Source organism: Oncorhynchus masou, chromosome 10 (genome assembly GCF_036934945.1).
Source record: "Oncorhynchus masou masou isolate Uvic2021 chromosome 10, UVic_Omas_1.1, whole genome shotgun sequence".
Taxonomy (NCBI): Eukaryota; Metazoa; Chordata; class Actinopteri; order Salmoniformes; family Salmonidae; genus Oncorhynchus; species Oncorhynchus masou.
In genome coordinates, this window is record NC_088221.1 from 5,801,136 (window position 1) to 5,821,189 (window position 20,054).

At 41.6% G+C, this 20,054-nt stretch overlaps 1 protein-coding gene across 1 annotated transcript; it reads right to left on the minus strand.

Annotated features, from left to right (window-relative positions):
• Positions 1 to 13,317: 13,317 nt before the first annotated feature.
• On the minus strand, positions 13,318 to 14,118 carry lrrc3 (leucine rich repeat containing 3). The gene has a single exon (XM_064977034.1). It carries the CDS (start codon positions 14,116 to 14,118, stop codon positions 13,318 to 13,320), a length of 801 nt encoding a protein of 266 aa, XP_064833106.1.
• Positions 14,119 to 20,054: the final 5,936 nt, after the last annotated feature.

Here is a 20,054-nt window from a genome sequence, read left to right on the forward strand (position 1 = left end):
CACTTCAACAGTCGCCAACCTCATCTCCACCCAACCCGATACCCACATATAGATCAGCCAGAATGTAAGGATTCATTCTCTACAAAAACCTCACTCCCACTGGGCCAGAATCATATTTGTCATCATTGGGATGAGGCTCTAACTCGGCTGTCTTCACCGCATATGCCACCAGAGGTAATTAATCCTCTCTTGTCAGGTTCAATTTCTGAGCTATTGGATTATGTTTTTGTTTTTTTTGTACTTGATGCCAATCTTCCTCACCACACGCTTCCCTTTATGACCAGCTCCTTTCCTCATTCTTCTCTGTCCATTTCTACATCTCCACACTCTTGCCACTCCTTCATCCGCTGTAGTAGAAAACTGTTAAAATGGTTCTTGTATCTTGAATTTGGCGCAATGTCACATTGACTGAAAAATCTCTACCAGCCACCGTTGCTCCTGTGCTACTACCGAACTGGGTCATGTCTAAATGGGATCCAGCTTTTGTCAAATTGACAGTGCCTTCAGAAAGTCTTCACACCCATGGACTTTTCCCACGTTTTGTTGTGTTACAGCCTGAATTTCAAATGGTTTAAATTGAGATTTTTGGTCACTGGCCCACACGCACCCATAATGTCAAAGTGGAATTATGTTTTTAGAAATGTTTGCAAATAAATGAAAAGCTGAAGTCCATAAGTATTTCATCTCTTATGTTCAGGAGTAAAAATGTGCTTAAAAAGTCAATGTATTTGTATTTATTATGGATCCCCATTAGCAGCTGTTCAGTTGTGTGGTCAGGCGCCCACAAAAATTGGCTCGGAACAGGGCAGCAGGGCAGTTTATACAATTTTAAAAACATTACAATGCATTCACAGATTTCACAACACATTGTGTGCCCTCAGGCCCCTACTCCACTACTACCACATATCTATAGTACTAAATCCATGTGTATGTGTGTGTATAGTGCGTATGTTATTGTGTGTGTGTGCATGTGTCTTTGCCTATGCTTGTATTGCTTCATAGTCCCCACTGTTTCATAAGGTGTTTTTTAAATCTGTTTTTAAATCTAATTTAACTGCTTGCATCAGTTACTTGATGTGGAATAGAGTACCATGTTGTTATGGCTCTATATAGTACTGTGCGCCTCCCATAGTCTGTTCTGGACTTGGGCACTGTGAAGATACCCCTTGTGGGGTATGCATGGGTGTCCGAGCTGTGTGCCAGTAGTTCAGACAGCTCGGTGCATTCAACATGTCAATACCTCTCATGAATACAAGTAGTGATGAAGTCAATCTCTCGTCCTTTGAGCCAGTAGATATTCAAATCAAATGTATTTATATAGCCCTTCTTACATCAGCTGATATATCAAAGTGCTGTACAGAAACCCAGCCTAAAACCCCAAACAGCAAGCAATGCTGAAGCAGGAAGAAACCTAGAGAGGAACCAGGCTATGAGGGGTGGCCAGTGCTCTTCTGGCTGTGCCGGGTGGAGATTTTAACAGAACATGGCCAAGATGTTCAAATGTTCATAAATGACCAGCATGGTCAAATAATAGTAATCACAGTGAACAGGTCAGGGTTCCATAGCCGCAGGCAGAACAGTTGAAACTGGAGCAGCAGCATGGCCAGCTGGACTGGGGACAACAAGGAGTCATCATGCCAGGTAGTCCTGAGGCATGGTCCTAGGGCTCAGGTCCTCCGAGAGAGAGAGAAAGAGAGAACTAGAGAGAGCATACTTAAATTTACACAGGATACCGGATAAGACAGGAGAAATACTCCAGCTATAACAGACTGACGATAGCCCCACGACACATAAACTAATGCAGCATAAATACTGGCGCCTGAGACAGGAGGGGTCAGGAGACACTGTGGCCCCATCCGATGATACCCCCGGACAGGGCCAAACAGGCAGGATATAACCTCACCCACTTTTCCTAAGCACAGCCCCCACACCACTAGAGGAATATCTTCAACCACCAACTTACCATCTTGAGACAAGACCGAGTATAGCCCACAAAGATCTCCACCACGGCCAACCCAAGGGGTCCACCACGGCACAACCCAAGGGGGGGAGCCCACCCAAACAGGAAGACCACGTCAGTGACTCAACCCGCTCAAGTGACGCACCCCTCCTAGGGACAACATGGAAGAGCACCAGTAAGCCATTGACTCAGCCCCTGTAATAGGGTTAGAGGCAGAGAATCCCAGTGGAGAGAGGGGAACCGGCCAGGCAGAGACAGCAAGGGCGGTTCGTTGCTCCAGTGCCTTTCCGTTCACCTTCACACTCCTGGGCCAGACTACACTCAATCATAGGACCTACCGAAGAGATGAGTCTTCAATAAAGACTTGAAGGTTGAGATCGAGTCTGCATCTCTCACATGGGTAGGCAGACCATTCCATTAAAATGGAGCTCTATACGAGAAATCCCTGCCTCCAGCTGTATTTTTAGAAATTCTTGGTACAATTAGGAGGCCTGCGTCTTGTGACCGTAGCGTACGTGTAGGTATGTACGGCAGGACCAAATCGGAAAGAAAGTTAGGAGCAAGCCCATATAATGCTTTGTAGGTTAGCAGTAAAACCTTGAAATCAGCCCTTGACTTAACAGGAAGCCAGTGTAGGGAGGCTAGCACTGGAGTAGTATGATCAAATCTTTTTTTTTCCAGTCAGGATTCTAGCAGCCATATTTAGCACTAACTGAATTTTATTTAGTGCTGTATCCGGGTAGCAGGAAAGTAGAGAATTGCAGTAGTCTAACCTTGAAGTAACAAAAGCATGGATTCATTTATCTGCATCATTTTTGGACAGAACATTTCTGATTTTTGCATTGTTACGTAAATGGAAAAAAGCTGTCCTTGAAACAGTCTTGATATGTTCGTCAAAAGAGAGATCAGGGTCCAGAGTAACGCCGAGGTCCTTCACAGTTTTATTTGAGACGACTGTACAACCATCAAGATTAATTGTCAGAATCAACAGAAGATCTCGTTGTTTCTTGGGACCTAGAACACGCATCTCTGTTTTGTCTGAGTTTAAAAGTAGAACGTTTGCAGCCATCCACTTCCTTATGTCTGAAGCACAGGCTTCCAGCGAGGGCAATTTTGGGGCTTCTGTCACGCCATGGTCTTAGTATTTTGTGTTTTAGTTAATTAGTTGGTCAGGCCAGGGTGTGACATGGGTTTATGTTATTGTGTTGTCGTATTGTTTTTTTTTGTAGGCATTGGGATTGTGGTTGATTAGGGGTGTGTTTAGTTTAGGTTTGGCTGCCTGAGGCGGTTCTCAATCAGAGTCAGGTGATTCTTGTTGTCTCTGATGGGGAACCGTATTTAGGTAGCCTGAGTTTCACTGTGTATTTCGTGGGTGATTGTTCCTGTCTCTGTGAAGTTTCACCAGATAGGCTGTAATTAGGTTTCACGTTCCGTTTTGTTGTTTTGTATTTATTAGTTGTTTCATATATCGTTCCGTTTTTCTTCATTCCATGTTTCATTGAAATGTACAGCTGTGTGTCATACGCAAGCAGTGAAAGTTAACATTATGTTTTCAAATGACATCCCCAAGAGGTAAAATATATAGTGAAAACAATATAATGGTCCTAAAACGGAATCTTGAGGAACACCGAAACTTACAGTTGATTTGTCAGAGGACAAACCATTCACAGAGACAAACTGATATCTTTCTGACAGATAAGATCTAAACCAGGCCAGAACTTGTCTATGTAGACCAATTTGGGTTTCCAATCTCTCCAAAAGAATGTGGTGATCGATGGTATCAAAAGCAACACTAAGGTCTAGGAGCACGAGGACAGATGCAGAGCCTCTGTCTGACACCATTTAAAAGGTAATTTACCACCTTCACAAGTGCGGTCTCAGTGCTATGATGGGGTCTAAAACCAGACTGAAGCATTTCGTATACATTGTTTGTCTTCAGGAAGTCAGTGAGTTGCTGCGCAACAGCTTTTTCAAAACATTTTGAGAGGAATGGGAGATTCGAAAGAGGCCGATAGTTTTTTATATTTTCTGGCTCAAGGTTTGGCTTTTTCAAGAGAGGCTATATTACTGCCACTTTTAGTGAGTTTGGTACACATCCGGTGATAGAGAGCCGTTTATTATGTCCAACATAGGAGAGCCAAGCACAGGAAGCAGCTCTTTCAGTAGTTAAGTTGGAATAGGGTCCAGTATGCAGCTTGACGGTTTAGAGGCCATGATTATTTTCGTCATTGTATCAAGAGATATAGAACTAAAACACTTGAGTGTCTCCCTTGAACCTAGGTCCTGGCAGAGTTGTGCAGACACAGGACAACTGAGCTTTTCTAATGATCGTGATCTTTTCCTCAAAGAAGTTCATTCATTTATTACTGCTGAAGTGAAAGCCATCCTCTCTTGGGGAATGCTGGTTTTTAGTTAGCTTTGCGACAGTATAAAAAATACATTTAGGATTGTTCTTATTTTCCTAAATTAAGTTGGAAAAATAGGATGATCGAGCAGCAGTGAGGGCTCTTCGATACTGCAGAGTACTGTCGTTCCAAGCTAGTCGGAAGACTTCCAGTTTGGTGTAACTCCATTTCCGTTCCAATTTTCTGGAAGCTTGCTTCAGAGCCCAGGTATTTTCTGTATACCAGGGAGCTAGTTTCTTGTTTTTAGGGGTGCAACTGCATCTAGGGCATTGCGCAAGGTTAAATTGAGTTGCTCAGTTAGGTGTTTAACTGATTTTTGTCCTCTGACGTCCTTGGGTAGGCAGAGGGAGTCTGGAAGGGCATCAAGGAATCTTTGGGTTGTCTGAGAATTTATAGGACGACTTTTGATGCTCCTTGATTGGGGTCTGAGCAGATTATTTGTTGCGATTGCAAACGTAATAAATGGTTGTCAGATAGTCCAGGATTATGAGGAAAAACATTAAGATCCACAACATTTATTCCATGGCACAAAACTGGGTCGAGAGTATGACTGTGGCAGTGAGTAAGTCAGGAGACATGTTGGACAAAACTCACTGAGTCGATGATGGCTCCGAAAGCCTTTTGGAGTGGGTCTGTGGACTTTTCCATGTGAATATTAAAGTCACCAAAAATGTGAATATTATCTGCTATGACTACAAGGTCTGATAGGAATTCAGGGAACTCCGTGAGGAACGCTGTATATGGCCCAGGAGACCTGTAAAAAGTGATCGAGTAGGCTGCATAGATTTCACGACTAGAAGCTCAAAAGACGAAAACGTCGCTTTTTGTTGTAAATTGAAATTTGCTATCGTAAATGTTAGCAACACCTCCGTCTTTGTAGGATGCGCGGGGGTTATGGTCACTAGTGTAACCAGGAGGTGAGGCCTCATTTAACAGAGTAAATTCATCAGGCTTAAGCCATGTTTCAGTCAGGCCAATCACATCAAGATTATGATCAGTGATTAGTTCATTGACTATAACCGCCTCGGAAGTGAGGGATCTAACATTAAGTAGCCCTATTTTAAGATGTGAGGCATCGCGATCTCTTTCAATAATGGCAGGAATGGAGGAGGTCTTTATTCTAGTGAGATTCCTAAGGTGAACACCACCATGTTTAGTTTTGCCCAACCCAGGCACAGACACGGACTCAATGGTGATAGCTGAGCTGACTACACTGACTGTGCTAGTGGCAGACTCCACTAAGCTGGCATGCTGGCTAACAGCCTGCTGCCTGGCCTGCACCCTATTTCATTGTGGAGATAGGGGAGTTAGATCCCTGTCTATGTTCGTAGATAAGATGAGAACACCCCCCAGCTAGGATGGAGTCCGTCACACCTCAATAGGCCAGGCTTGGTCCTGTTTGTGGGTGAGTCCCAGAAAGAGGGCCAATTATCTACAAATTCTAAATTCTATATTTTGGGGGGGACAGAAAACAGTTTTCAACCAGCGATTGAGTTGTGAGACTCTGCTGTAGAGCTCATCACTCCCCCTAACTGGGAGGGGGCCAGAGACAATTACTCTAGCTGACACATCTAGCTGATTTATTCAGCTGAAGCTATGTTGTGCTTGGTGACCTCTGACTGTTTCATCCTAACATCGTTGGTGCCGACGTAGATAACAATATCCCTATACTCTCTACACTCGCCAGTTTTAGCTTTAGCCAGCACCATCTTCAGATTAGCCTTAACGTCGGTAGCCCTGCCCCCTGGTAAACAGTGTATGATCGCTGGATGATTTGTTTTAAGTCTAATACTGCGGGTAATGGAGTCGCCAATGACTAGGGTTTTACCGGTCTAACCAGGGCTCACCTCCTGAAAACAGTGAAATGGACGGGCGAGACCGAAGCGGCGTTCAGACGCATGAAGGAAGCGCTGTGCTTCCATCCGATTCTTGTAACGCTCGATTAGCCATCGGGGGGGGACTTTTCGAGGCCTGGTGACCGAGTCTACTTCACGCGGCAATGGCTCCCTCTGCTGGACAAGCCAGTTCTCGACAGCCTCTCTGGCCAGAACTAATTGGGGCTGATTGTGGTTGGTAAGTAATCAAGGGGCTGATTGCTCACCAGCAGGACGAGTCCCATAAAGCTGCCAGATGGGCAGCACACAAGGTTGGAGACTGACGGAAGAGAGGTTACTTCCATATAGTCGTGCTCAGTACCAGAGATAATGGAGGGAGCTCGGTTTTGTTCCCTACAGGATACAGCAAGACTCTGGAGCCCAGAAGACCAGTATACCGGAGGAGGTCTTCTGGAGGAGACCTATTCTTTTCTCTTTGTTATTTGTTAAACACCCTTGAAACCGAGCTAATACAATTGTGTCCCTGTCTGATCTGTGTAAACATCTTGACCAAACCCCCTGGTCTGCCACATTATGTAAATGTACTAGTTCAGTTTTTATTAATAGATTTTCCAAATTTCAAAAAAACAGTTTTTGCTTTTTCATTACAGGGTATTGTGTGTCATTTGATGAGGGGATTTGTTTTTAGAATAATAAGGCTGTAAAGTTGTATCGTAACAAAGTGGATAAAGTCAGGGGTCTGAATACTTTCTGAATGCACTGTATACCGACTTCTTTTCTTTCCTGCAACCAGAAGAGGTTCGTCCATGGACGAAGAGGATGGTCCGTCTCATTTTTTGGGGGTCAAAGATATTAATATGGATGTAGAATTTTGATCTGTTGAAGTCCACAAAATTGTTGTTATTAACAAGCTCTTACAACACAGAAGAAGGCCCTCCCACTTTTTGATGAAAGTATAAAGCATTGGAGGCTGCTGAGGGGAGGACGGCTCATAATAATAGCTGTAATGGAGTCAATGAAATGGTTCCAAGCATATGGTTTTCATGTGGTTGATACCATTCCATTGACTCTATTACAGCAATTACTATTAGCTGTCCTCCCCTCATCTGCCTCTGGTATACAGTGAATAATCTATTCCTTTAACTTCTCTAGGGTAAGGGGCAGCATTGGAAATTTTGGATATAAAGCGTGCCCAAATTAAACTGTCTGCTACTCTACCATAAAAGCTAGAATATGCATATAATTAGTGGATTTGGATAAAAAACACTCGAAAGTTTCAAAAACTGTTTGAATGATGTTTGTGAGTTTAACAGAACTCATATGGCAGGCAAAAACTTGAGAAAAAATCCAACCAGGAAGTGGGACATCTGAGGTTTGTAGTTTTTTGACTCTTGCCCTATCGAATACACAGTGTCTATGGGGTAATGTTGCACTTCCTAAGGCTTCCACTAGATGTCAACAGTCTTTAGAACCTTGTTTGATGCTTGTACTGTGGGGGCGAATGAGAGGGGAATGAGTCAGAGGTCTGCCAGCAGCCAAGAGCTCAGTCTTGTGCGTTCACGTGAGAGTGACCTGCATTCCATTGCATTTCTACAGACACAGGAATTATCTGGTTGGAACATTATTGAAGATTTATGTTAAAAACATCCTAAAGATTGATTCTATACATAGTTTGACATGTTTCTACGGACTGTAACGGAACTTTTGGACTTTGTCTGCTTGTGCATCATGAAGTTGGGCTGAACGAACTAACAACAAGGAGGAATTTGGACATAAATGATGGACATTATCGAACAAAACAAACATTTATTGTGGAACTGGAATCCTGGGAGTGCATTCTGATGAAGATCATCAAATGTAAGTGAATATTTATAATGCTATTTCTGACTAATGTCTAACATGGCGGATATCAATTTGGCTTGATTTGTCGTCTGAGGGCCTTACTCAGATTATTGCATGGTTTGCTTTTTCCTTAAAGTTTGTTACATTAAGGAGACGTATATCTTTAATTCTGTGAAAAACACTTATATTGTTTATCAATGATTATTATGAGTATTTCTGAAAATGTATGTGGCTCTCTGCAAAATCACCGGATGTTTTGGAACTACTGAACATAACGCGCCAATGTAAACTCAGATTTCTGGATATAAATATGAACTTTACTGAACAAAACATACATGTATTGTGTAACATGAAGTCCTATGAGTGTCATCTGATGAAGATCATCAAAGGTTAGTGATTCATTTTTATCTATATTTCTGCTTTTTGTGACTCCTCTCTGGAAAAAATGGCTGTGTTTTTCTGTGACTTTTGATTTGATTTGAAATCGGACACTGTGGTGGATTTACAACAAGTGTATCTTTAAAATGGTGTAAAATACATGTATGTATGAGGAATTTTAATTATGGGATTTCTGTTGTTTTGAATTTGGCGCGCTGCAGTTTCACTGGCTGTTGACAGGAGGGACGCTACCGTCCCACGTACCCTAAAGAGGTTAAATAAATAAATACTGCAATGTATTACTGAAGCAATTCAAAGTGATAATCCAACACTACACCACTGAAATGCTGCCAGTGAAGCATTAAGCATCCTAATTAGAAACTACACAAATAAATGTCATTCTTTTTCACACTCCATGCACCGTCTGTTGTACCCCTGTAGAATTTCACCCCACCATTCTTACAGAGCACTTGACCCCTTCCAAAACAAGACAAATCCCCCTTGACCTTTACACTGACGTGCCAGGTTGCAACGTGTTCGATCTTATCCTGTAACCCCTGCCCTGACATCTAGTGCAGCTCCGGGGTGCCACTTTCTTAATTACATTAGTTAGACATTACAGCGAGGTGGGCTACTTTACAGGCTGCACTGAATGCATGATTTCCTATAGGCTCTGAGGGTTGATGTTTTTGCAATATGTTGTTAGTGAGGTTCAGGTATTGATTTATTCCTACACCCTTCCCAAATATACCACCAAATCTATAGGTAACATTTATGCCAGTTAATGGACGGACATTAATCTCTGTAGGCAAAGTCATTGCTTTGAATCGGAAGATGGGGACTGGTTTAGATAGATTTGTGTATTTTAGTGATAATAAACCGTACCAATGAATAATCTCGATTAATATGCAATGCCCATTCTTTCAGATCTGCATACGCTATCCCCGAAGCTGCAATTAAAATCAAATAAAATATACATTAAACCTTTGTTTGTTTGGTGTTCGGAGAATACCCAATGCTCTCTCATCGGAGTACTAGCCAAAAAAAATGCTTTAATTTCTATTCATGTGAAGTTGGAATTACCTTTGCAGCAATACCACCGTAATCAAGTCTGTGAAAAAAAAACACATAGAAGGGAGTACAAAACCCTACAAAGTCTAGGTGAAAGATGACCAAAAATATTGACTCTGCATTACAGATAACACTGAAGTTCAGTTGATTGATGAAGTCTACATTTACGGACACTGTCAATGTTTGAAGCCCTTCCTCCTCTAAATGTGATTAATGGGAAACCTCAGTCATGCTTTCAGAGGCAGAACGCATACATTTTCAGAAGTGGTATATTTGCATCCAGTAACTGGCAGATGCAGAGGACTAAGATGATTAGGAGGAGGAGTGGAAGAGGAGGAAGAGTTGGAGGAGAGAAAGTGGTTAAAGAGAGGAAGAGGAGGAGCAGAGGAAGAGAGGGAAAAGAAGAGAGGAAGAGGACAAGGAAGATGGGGTGGAATATGGTAGATTAATGTTAACAGTTAAAGTCAGGAATAGTACACATACTAAAGCAATTTTCATACTATTCTGTCAACCCAAATCATACTGTACTGGCTCTGATATTTTCTTAAAATGAAGATAGATACCCACATAATGTTGAATGCCCCCACTGTTTTATTGAGTGCATTGTTTATCTCCGGAAGCCTCTCAGCCTGACAAAGACGTTTGCAGAACACATTCATCCCGAACCAGGTCTTACTCCACACATATGGCCCACTACCCAGAACAATGTCAGTCACTGGACGGTGGGCAATGTTGCTGAGAGTCAACAGTATGCAACAACACACACTTGCTCTCCTGACCTTTTTAATGCTATTTGAGAGCCACATTGATCTGATATCATGAGGTCATTCAGCACCCAGTCCTTTGAAAGTAATGAATTGCCTGTATGAATTACAGTTTTAATAATGCGGACTCTGGTACACACATGATCTACCTCAAATCACGATGTCTAAGAATAATGCAACAGGAAGGAGTCTTTAGGCTTGTGTTTGAAGTAATGAGGACAGAGGGATGAATTCATGTCTCTCATTGTTCCTTAACCATAATGCATTCTATTGCAAATTCTGTTGCATGCATAATAAACATCATACCACAAAAAAATATTTTGACAATAGAATCAAGTACTGGTGACCACATTTGTAACCCAACTTTGCTTGGTTGAGAGTGCCAAACAGTTGCTGATACTTACGTCTTAATTTGTGTCCCTTCAGCAAATGCTGCCAAATTAGTTGTGAATCAGCAGCCAGCTGATAACTAATGTATCATGCTCATTTCCTTTCATGAATAGAGATGGAGAATAATGTGTTGTTGATGATAGTCATGTGTACAAGAAATTAAGTCGCTACTTATTGGGTTGGATGCGCGCTGTGTTGGGTTGGGTTGTGTTTCGGAAGACGCATGTCTCTCAACCTTCGTCTCTCCTGAGCCCATACGGGAGTTGTAGTGATGAGACAAGACAGTAACTACTAACAATTGGATACCACAAAATTTGGGAGAAAAAAGGGGGTAAAAAAAAGTGCAACAATGTGTTGCATGCAGCTACAGTGTACGCTAAGAAAGTGTGGCACTAGGAAGACATGAATTTAAATGAAACCTATATTTTTGACTATACATATTATCATTACAGATGTGGGAGAGGAAGAGCGGGATATGTATACGTTCCCTGATTGTATTGAGACAAGGAGTCTCTCGGTCTTGAGACCACTGCAGCACAGAAATGCGCTCTTTGTCTCATCAGTCTCAATCCACAGGGCCTGGTCTTGGTCTTGTCATGGCCTTGATACACTGGGTCTTGGTCTCAAGATCTTGGTTTTAAGGGTTCTGGTCTGGGTTGCAAGATCTGGTCTTGACCATAATGTCTGTCTTGCCACATCTCACTAGCTACCAACCTAAATGTCACATTATAAGAAAAGGTAGTGGAGCAATAACTCTCAAAGTTCGATACCTCACATGAATCACTGGAGCATACTTTTCCTTTTGAAGGCTATTAACTGTTCTCATGAAAACTATCAGATTGGCTTATCACTTCTCTTGGATCTACTTCCCTTGGAGTAATAATGGTTAATAGAATTTTAACATTGGTTTGAGCCATTTTTCAAAATGTGTAGATTTTTGTAGATTACTTATTATTTGCGAGGGCTGACAAAATGTGAGTAAGGACCATTTGATGAGTCATTGCCAGATGAGATTAGTCAAAAGGGCTGTTACCTCTAAAATCACATTTCTTTCAATATCACTTTATGTTTCCAGGACAAGTATTTTATGTTGAAAGAAACGTATCTATTTTGAAAAGTTTACGTGGCTGAAGGCTTGGAGTTCAAGTCCCATTAGTGGATTAGACTAAGTCGGGCGTAAGCAAATTGAGTGAATCCGTAGTGCAGTTGTTCCGGCAATGGATTGAATTCAGGCTTAAAACTTCTACAGGATCGGTATCCCCCCGCAGGACGGTTGAACTAACTTGCGCTAATATGATTAGCATGAAGTTGTAAGTAACAAGAACATTTGCCAGGACATAGACATATCTGATATGGGCAAAAAGCTTAAATTCTTGTTAATCTAACTGCACTCTTCAATTAACAGTAGCTAAAACAGTGAAATAATACCATGCTATTGTTTGATGAGTGCACAGTTATGAACTTGAAAATGTATTAATTAACCAATTAGGCACAATTGGGCAGACTTGATACAACATTTTGAACAGAAATACAATGGTTCATTGGATCAGTCTAAAACTTTGCACATACACAATCTAAATTGCACCTAACTTGATATAATACATTGTGCCTTTCTCTTGCATTTCAAATAAACACATGTAAAAAACACAGTGCTTTGAAAGGTTGGTAATGGCTCACATCAACACCATTATCCCAGAAACCCTAGACCCACTCGAATTTGCATACCGCCCAAACAGATCCACAGATGATGCAATCTCTATTGCACTCCACACCGCCCTTTCCAACCTGGACAAAAGAAACACTTATGTGAGAATGCTATTCATTGACTACAGCTCAGCGTTCAACACCATAGTACCCTCAAAGCTTATCACTAAGCTAAGGATCCTGGAACTAAACACCTCCCTCTGCAACTCGATCCTGGACTTCCTGATGGGCCGCCACCAGGTGGTGAGGGTAGGTATCAACACATCTGCCATGCTGATCCTCATTACTGGAGCTCCCCAGGGATGCGTGCTCAGTCTCCTCCTGTACTCCCTGTTCACCCACGACTGCATGGCCAGGCACGACTCAAACACCATCATTAAGTTTGCCGACGACACAACAGTGGTATGCCTGATCGCCGACAACGACGAGACAGCCTATAGCGAGGAGGTCAGAGACCTGGCCAGGTGGTGCCAGAATAACAACATATCCCTCAACATAACCAAGATTAAGGAGATTATTGTGGACGACAGGAAAAGGAGGTCCGAGCACGCCCCAATTCTCATCAACGGGGCTGTAGTGGAGCAGGTTGAGAGCTTCACGTTACCTTGGTGTCCACATCAACAACAAACTAGAATTTCCACTTTAAAATGTCAAGACATTTCCTGTTGCGGAAAGATTAATTTCCTGCTGTGAGAAACTGGTCAAATTAAGATAGTTATCTGTGTCCATACAGAAAGACAGAGAGCAATTATAAATACTAAAGGTCCAGATGAAGTCCAGATCTATCGTCTCCTAAGGCCACCTAAAAGAAATCCCAGCTCAAAAATCAAGAACACCATTCTCCCTATCATCCACTCACTCACTCACTCACTCACTCACTCACTCACTCACTCACTCACTCACTCACTCACTCACTCACTCACTCACTCACTCACGCACTCTCTCAAATGTGTGCCACAGCGGGCCTGCTAGAGAACCGTGCTGATCGTGTCAAAGTCTTTACTGATCTGCGAGCTGCTGGGCAGGGACTTGAGGTACTCCATGTGCCTTCTGGCATCCTCCTGGTTCTGCCGCACGTAGTAGATTATGTAGGCTATCACCATGGTGAACCAACCGAACACAGTGACGAACATGGCCACATCGGTGGTTTTGTGGTGGAAGTTGCAGAAGTTGATGCCCGAGTCCAGGACCTGGATAACGGGTTTGCCGGTGTACTCCTCCTCCACAGCCGTGTGACAGCTCACCTCGTTGACAGTTTCTGGGTCTAGTCTCAGCTCCCTCAGGACCTCCTGCAAGCTGCACTCGCAGTGCCAGGGATTGTTGGAGAGGCTGATTTTTGCCTGAAGTTTGGCGAATGCCTCTTTAGGCACGCTGCTTATGCGGTTGTTGGACAGGTCCAGGACCCGAAGGACGTCGGAGACCCCCTGGAAGGCCCCAGCGTCCACCGTCTCAATGGCGTTGTTGGACAGATCCAGTTCCTGTAGTCTGTTGAGGTCCTTAAAGGCCTGTTTGGGGATCTTGGTAATCCTGTTTGAGGCCAGCAGCAGGACTACAGTGTCACGCGGCAGGTCAGCCGGGATGTTCTCCAGGTTGCGCGACATGCACTGCAGCACGGCAAGGCTGTTCTTCTCCATGCAGTGGCAGCTCTTTGGACAAGCGGTCACCAGTGCACTTCTGAACAATATTCCAAAGTGCAAGGCACACAAGAGAGCCGAGACAGCTGAGAGCAAGGGATTTCTGGGCCGATCATGACCCATACGGTTGGACATCTTCAGCTGTGTGCTCCTGCTGGTCCTGTCATGAAAGAGCAGTCATGGTTAAACCTTGTGTCATGTTGTTCTATCGTTATGGCTTGAAAACCACGAGACAAGAAAGTTTTAACTTCCTTAAAAGCTGTCAAGGTTTTATCTGTAGTTAATCCATCAGATCCATCGGTGAAGAATAATTTTCATGTCCTGCTGTTTCCAAAGGGCTTCAGTAGAGCCCAGTTTCACATGAGCTGCATTGAGAGTATTCCAGGTAGAATCCAAGAGGCTGCTTTCTGATTGGAAAGAGAAGAGAGTTACTCGAGGGAACGGTATCTTAGAGGGAGATGAAGGCAACTATAAGGTGGAGGTAGGCTGAATGTGTTACTGGTACCCTCCTGCCATGTCGAGAACTGAAAGAAGAAAAATAGAATAGTGACATTCCTAGTGAAAAAGGGAATTACTAGACATAGTTTCTTCTTAGAAGCAGTGACAGAGAAAAACATGAAGGCCATACTGTAAGAGTTTTAGGGTAGGCTTAAGTATTTTAGGGATAAGGTTTTATATCAAGATTACTTTCCTAAAATATTCATACAGTTGTCCTGAGTGCATCAGCCAAATTGGTTTTGCTTGCACATTGGGCATGGTCAATTCAAGTGTCATACTGTTTACACATTTGTAAAATGATAATCAAGGACAATCCATTTCACTTAAAGGAAATCTCATAAAGCAGAGAGATAAATAGATTGATCTTCACTTACATTTTCAGATCATATTAGGATAGCCTAAATCATTTATATGGGTTTCTAACATTTGAATGAAATTCATTTTTCCTGCTTCTGCAGGATAGTGCCAGTTTAATAATGATTACACTCTCATGAACTGTGCTTCTCTTCTCAATACGTAACATATCAATGCTTCAGCTGCTCAATCATATTTCCACATAAAGGAAAACTGATGCCCTACGTTTACACAACTAGAAAGGATCCACTGTGCCAATCTATTATATCATTTTCACTATAGGTGCACCCTCTTGTGGATTATGCTGACCATGCAGTTTATTGTTGTACTTGATGCCAACCTGTGATGGGACTGGGGGCACCAATGTGACATTTAGACATTTTATCAACCATTTTTGTGTACTGTACATCTCAATGTCTTCATCCCATGAGCACGCACACACACAAAATATAGACAAGATTTCTTAAACAAGCCCCTCACGTTCAAATTTGAGCTGGAGATCATATGGAGGTGTCGACAGGAGTTTACACGCTAAAATGCTTAAGGGCACACTGGGACGGACTGTAGTGACATTATGAAAGCACTGCCTTTGTTCCTTTACAAAACAAGCCATATTAATAGACCATGGCAGCCCTGCAGTTGAATTGAGTTTAATAGAACGTATAAAATCATATGAGATTAATTTGGAGACGGAGCCAAAATATAACAAAATGTAAACAATTAGAGGTACTAATTGGTTCTGTATTTTGTTAGGTAACCATTTTTATTCCAAGTCAAATAAGTTAATTACTGTAAATGCAGCAAAATGTTGAGCACACATAATGTCATGCTGCAAATTGCTACATCCCTTTTTGGACTTTTAAATTAATGGAATATACCCTTGATTCTTGAAGGATATGACTTGTAAATGCCTTATGAGCTTCGTTCAACTGCCATACCCCATCAGAACCCAAAATATAAGTTTGTTTACTCCACTGTTTGTAAACAATTACTGTATAGCCTCAAAACATAGTTTAAACTATAATTTTGATACCATGGAGGGTCCGTCCTTGCATCCACAGCTCTTGGAATTTGAGAGATGTTACATTTTTTCAATCCCATCTCTAAGCTTTTTACCAAAACAGTGGTGGGTAAATTTGAAATAGTTTGAACTGCAGATTCCCCTGTAGATAATGTAGCACTGAATGTATCACAGATCAAATTAGGAGAGTTACAATCTGCAATATGATCACTTATAACAATACGGTTTCAGGCCACAATCCTGGTTTGCTATAAAGTTGAGAGGTGGGGCTAGATAAATGTAACCACTGTCAAATTCATAGGTGGAGCTATGAGTGCAAGGACTGAAAGGCAAGGAGATCATCATGAGTTGCAAACATATTTTGAAGCTATAAAAACCATCAAAACCATAAATAATGTAATAAAACAACCTTGTATAATGGGGGAATAGAGTTCTAAGCTTATAATGCATTTTACATTACATTCTTTACATTCAGAAGTTAAAACCATGCTATTTAATTGCAGTAGTAGCCTAACAAATTGTACCTCTACATAATTTTATTGATTTATCTTAATTTAAATGGTCCTATACTGAATTATTTGCTCTTACAAAAACCCACCCAGAATCAAAAAGAGTAATCCTATAGGCATTGGACATTAAATGTAGACAACTATGGTCTTTCAAAGTTTTTCGCCCCCGAAAATACAGAAACTTTTACAGTAGGCAGGATACAGATAAAACTTACTGGAATTGTGGCCAATAATTTTGTCCTGAGTGTTACCATTACCATTATATAAAAAATGATTCGCGTTATATCACAGTTATAAAAAGGAGCACACATCAGGTGTTTATCCAGCAGTCCATTTGCTCCAGAAGGCGTGCGTAAAAACTGGTGGACTCGTTTCCATTTTGAGAATATGTGCTTCTATATTTCAAATTTCCACCAAGATCCATACTTCTTCTTTAATGCTAATTACTGCAGACATTTCTTATGAATATAAAACAAAACATAATTCAGACAGCTGTGGTCTGTACAACATGTCTTGCTTTCAGCACAAGGCATTCTATTCATAGTCTAAAATGTCAGCGGTCAGCATAAAACCGAAGTTCCCGCATGGTCTGTACATGGTATTCCAAGTAACATCATCTCCAAAACAGATACCCCATACCATAGATTACAGTTGTAATAGCTAATAGCCTACCGTTTTTTAAAAGAGATGACAGCAGCCACACTTGTTGATGTTCCTGTTCAGTCGCAGGCCACATTCATCAACACATCCTGCGCCCATCAGTAGAGAGCATAGAAGAAGGTCGGTCGGGCTGTGTGTGGATTGGACTACTGTTAGTTTGGCAAGCCTCCACGTATTCCCTCGCTTGAAAAAAACTAGTCGATCCTGTATAGTCAAACAATGCATTTAGGGCCTGGTGGTTGAATAAAATAGGCAACAAGCCTGGAAAGCATTACAGGTTAACAATTTGTAACATAAATGTAAGGGGGATATAATAGGTGTTGTAAGGCCTTGACTATATCCTGGTGAGTCGGTGGAGTCAATACGCATGTATTGCTTACTGTCATTCGTAACATGCTGATTGGACAGCCAACGTTGGTTGCACTAATATTGCTAAATAAATACATACATGTAATTCAATCGTTTCATTCAAACTGCTCGCGCGCTTCAACGGGTGTCGGCGTAGCCATTCGCATAGAACTTGGTAAATAAAAAAATAATAGAACTTGGTTCTATATTTGAGACACTTGACGCACTGTAAATTCCTCCTATCCTATCTACTGATTGGTTTTCACAAGCATACTAACCCAAGTGGGTGATTAAAAGATGAACAAGGAGAGATTCATCAAATTAAACGAACTAGGTTTCCACTTGTATCTGTGGATTAATTTAATTGTCAGAGTAGAGAACACACAATTTTGTATGACTCAAAATGTTTCAAAATTAAATTCTACAAAAAAAGGACAATATGCATTTCAGGTAAAATAACCAACACACTATGACAGTTTATTGTGAAATAGACACAAATTACTTATTCAAAATGTGTGACAGACACATGAAAAGTCGCCTTTTTGATTTTCGTTATTCATAATGCATCAGTATACAGTACACGAATTCCAATCTGTGGTGGCTAATGTTAGCTATGCGGCTAACGTTAGGGTTAGGTGTTAAGGTTAGGGTTTGGTTTAGGGGTTACGGTTAGGGCTAGATAACATGCTAGCTAAGTAGTTAAAGGGTTAGGTTTAGGAGTTAGGTTAAAGGGTTAGGGGAAGGGTTAGCTAATTTAATAAGTAGTTACAACGTAGCTCAAAAGTAGTAAGTAGTTGCAAAGTAGCTCATTAGCGAAAATGCTAAAGTTATCAAATCAAATGTATTTGTCACATACACATGGTTAGCAGATGTTAATGCGAGTGTAGCGAAATGCTTGTGCTTCTAGTTCCGACAATGCAGTAATAACCAACGAGTAATCTAACCTAACAATTCCAAAACTACTATCTTATACACACTAATGCAAAGGGATAAAGAATATGTACATAAAGTTAAATTAATGAGTGATGGTACAGAACGGCATAGGCAAGATGCAGTAGATGGTATCGAGTACAGTATATACATACAGTGGGGCAAAAAAGTATTTAGTCAGCCACCAATTGTGCAAGTTCTCCCACTTAAAAAGATGAGAGAGGCCTGTAATTTTCATCATAGGTACACTTCAACTATGACAGACAAAATGAGAAAAAAAATCCAGATTGATTTTTAATGAATTTATTTGCAAATTATGGTGGAAAATAAGTATTTGGTCAATAACAAAAGTTTATCTCAATACTTTGTTATATACCCTTTGTTGGCAATGCCTGAGGTCAAATGTTTTCTGTAAGTCTTCACAAGGTTTTCACACACTGTTGCTGGTATTTCGGCCCATTCCTCCATACATATCTCCTCTAGAGCAGTGATGTTTTGGGGCTGTTGCTGGGCAAAACGGACTTTCAACTCCCTCCAAAGATTTTCTATGGGGTTGAGATCTGGAGACTGGATAGGCCACTCCAGGACCTTGAAATGCTTCTTCTGAAGGCCCTCCTTCGTTGCCCGGATGGTGTGTTTGGGATCATTGTAATGCTGAAAGACCCAGCCACGTTTCATCTTCAATGCCCTTGCTGATGGAAGGAGGTTTTCACTCAAAATCTCACGATACATGGCCCCATTCATTCTTTCCTTTCCACGGATCAGTCGTTCTGGTCCCTTTGCAGAAAAACAGCCCCAAAGCATGATGTTTATACTCCCATGCTTCACAGTAGGTATGGTGTTTTTTGGATGCAACTCAGCATTCTTTGTCCTCCAAACACGATGAGTTGAGTTTTTACCAAAAAGTTATTTTGGTTTCATCTGACCATGTGACATTCTCCCAATCTTCTTCTGGATCATCCAAATGCTTTCTAGCAAACTTCAGATGGGCCTGGACATGTACTGGCTTAAGCAGGGGGACACGTCTGGCACTACAGGATTTGAGTCCCTGGCGACGTAGTGTGTTACTGATGGTAGACTTTGTTACTTTGGTCCCAGCTCTCCAGGTAATTCACTAGGTCCCGCCGTGTGGTTCTGGGATTTTTGCTCACCGTACTTGTGATCATTTTGACCCCACGGGGTGAGATCTTGCGTGGAGCTCCAGATCGAGGGAGATTATCAGTGGTCTTGTATGTCTTCCATTTCCTAATAATTGCTCCCACAGTTGATTTCTTCAAACCAAGCTGCTTACCTATTGCAGATTCAGTCTTCCCAGCCTGGTGCAGGTTTACAATTTTGATTCTGGTGTCCTTTGACAGCTCTTTGGTCTTGGCCATAGTGGAGTTTGGAGTGTGACTGTTTGAGGTTGTGGACAGGTGTCTTTTATACTGATAACAAGTTCAAACAGGAGCCATTAATACAGGTAATGAGTGGAGGACAGAGGAGCCTCTTAAAGAAGAAGTTACAGGTCTGTGAGAGCCAGAAATCTTGCTTGTTTGTAGGTGACCAAATACTTATTTTCCACCATAATAGGATTTTCTTTTTCTCATTTTGTCTGTCATAGTTGAAGTGTACCTATGATGATAATTACAGGCCTCTCTCATCTCTTTATGTAAACAAAGTGGCATAGTTTAAAGTGGCTAGTGATACATGTATTACATAAAGATGCAGTAGATGATATAGAGTACAGTATATACATATACATATGAGAT

Coding starts and splice junctions, on each gene's coding strand:
- lrrc3 (XM_064977034.1), bottom strand. CDS start 14,118: ATGTCCAACCGTATGGGTCATGATCGGCCCAGAAATCCCTTGCTCTCA.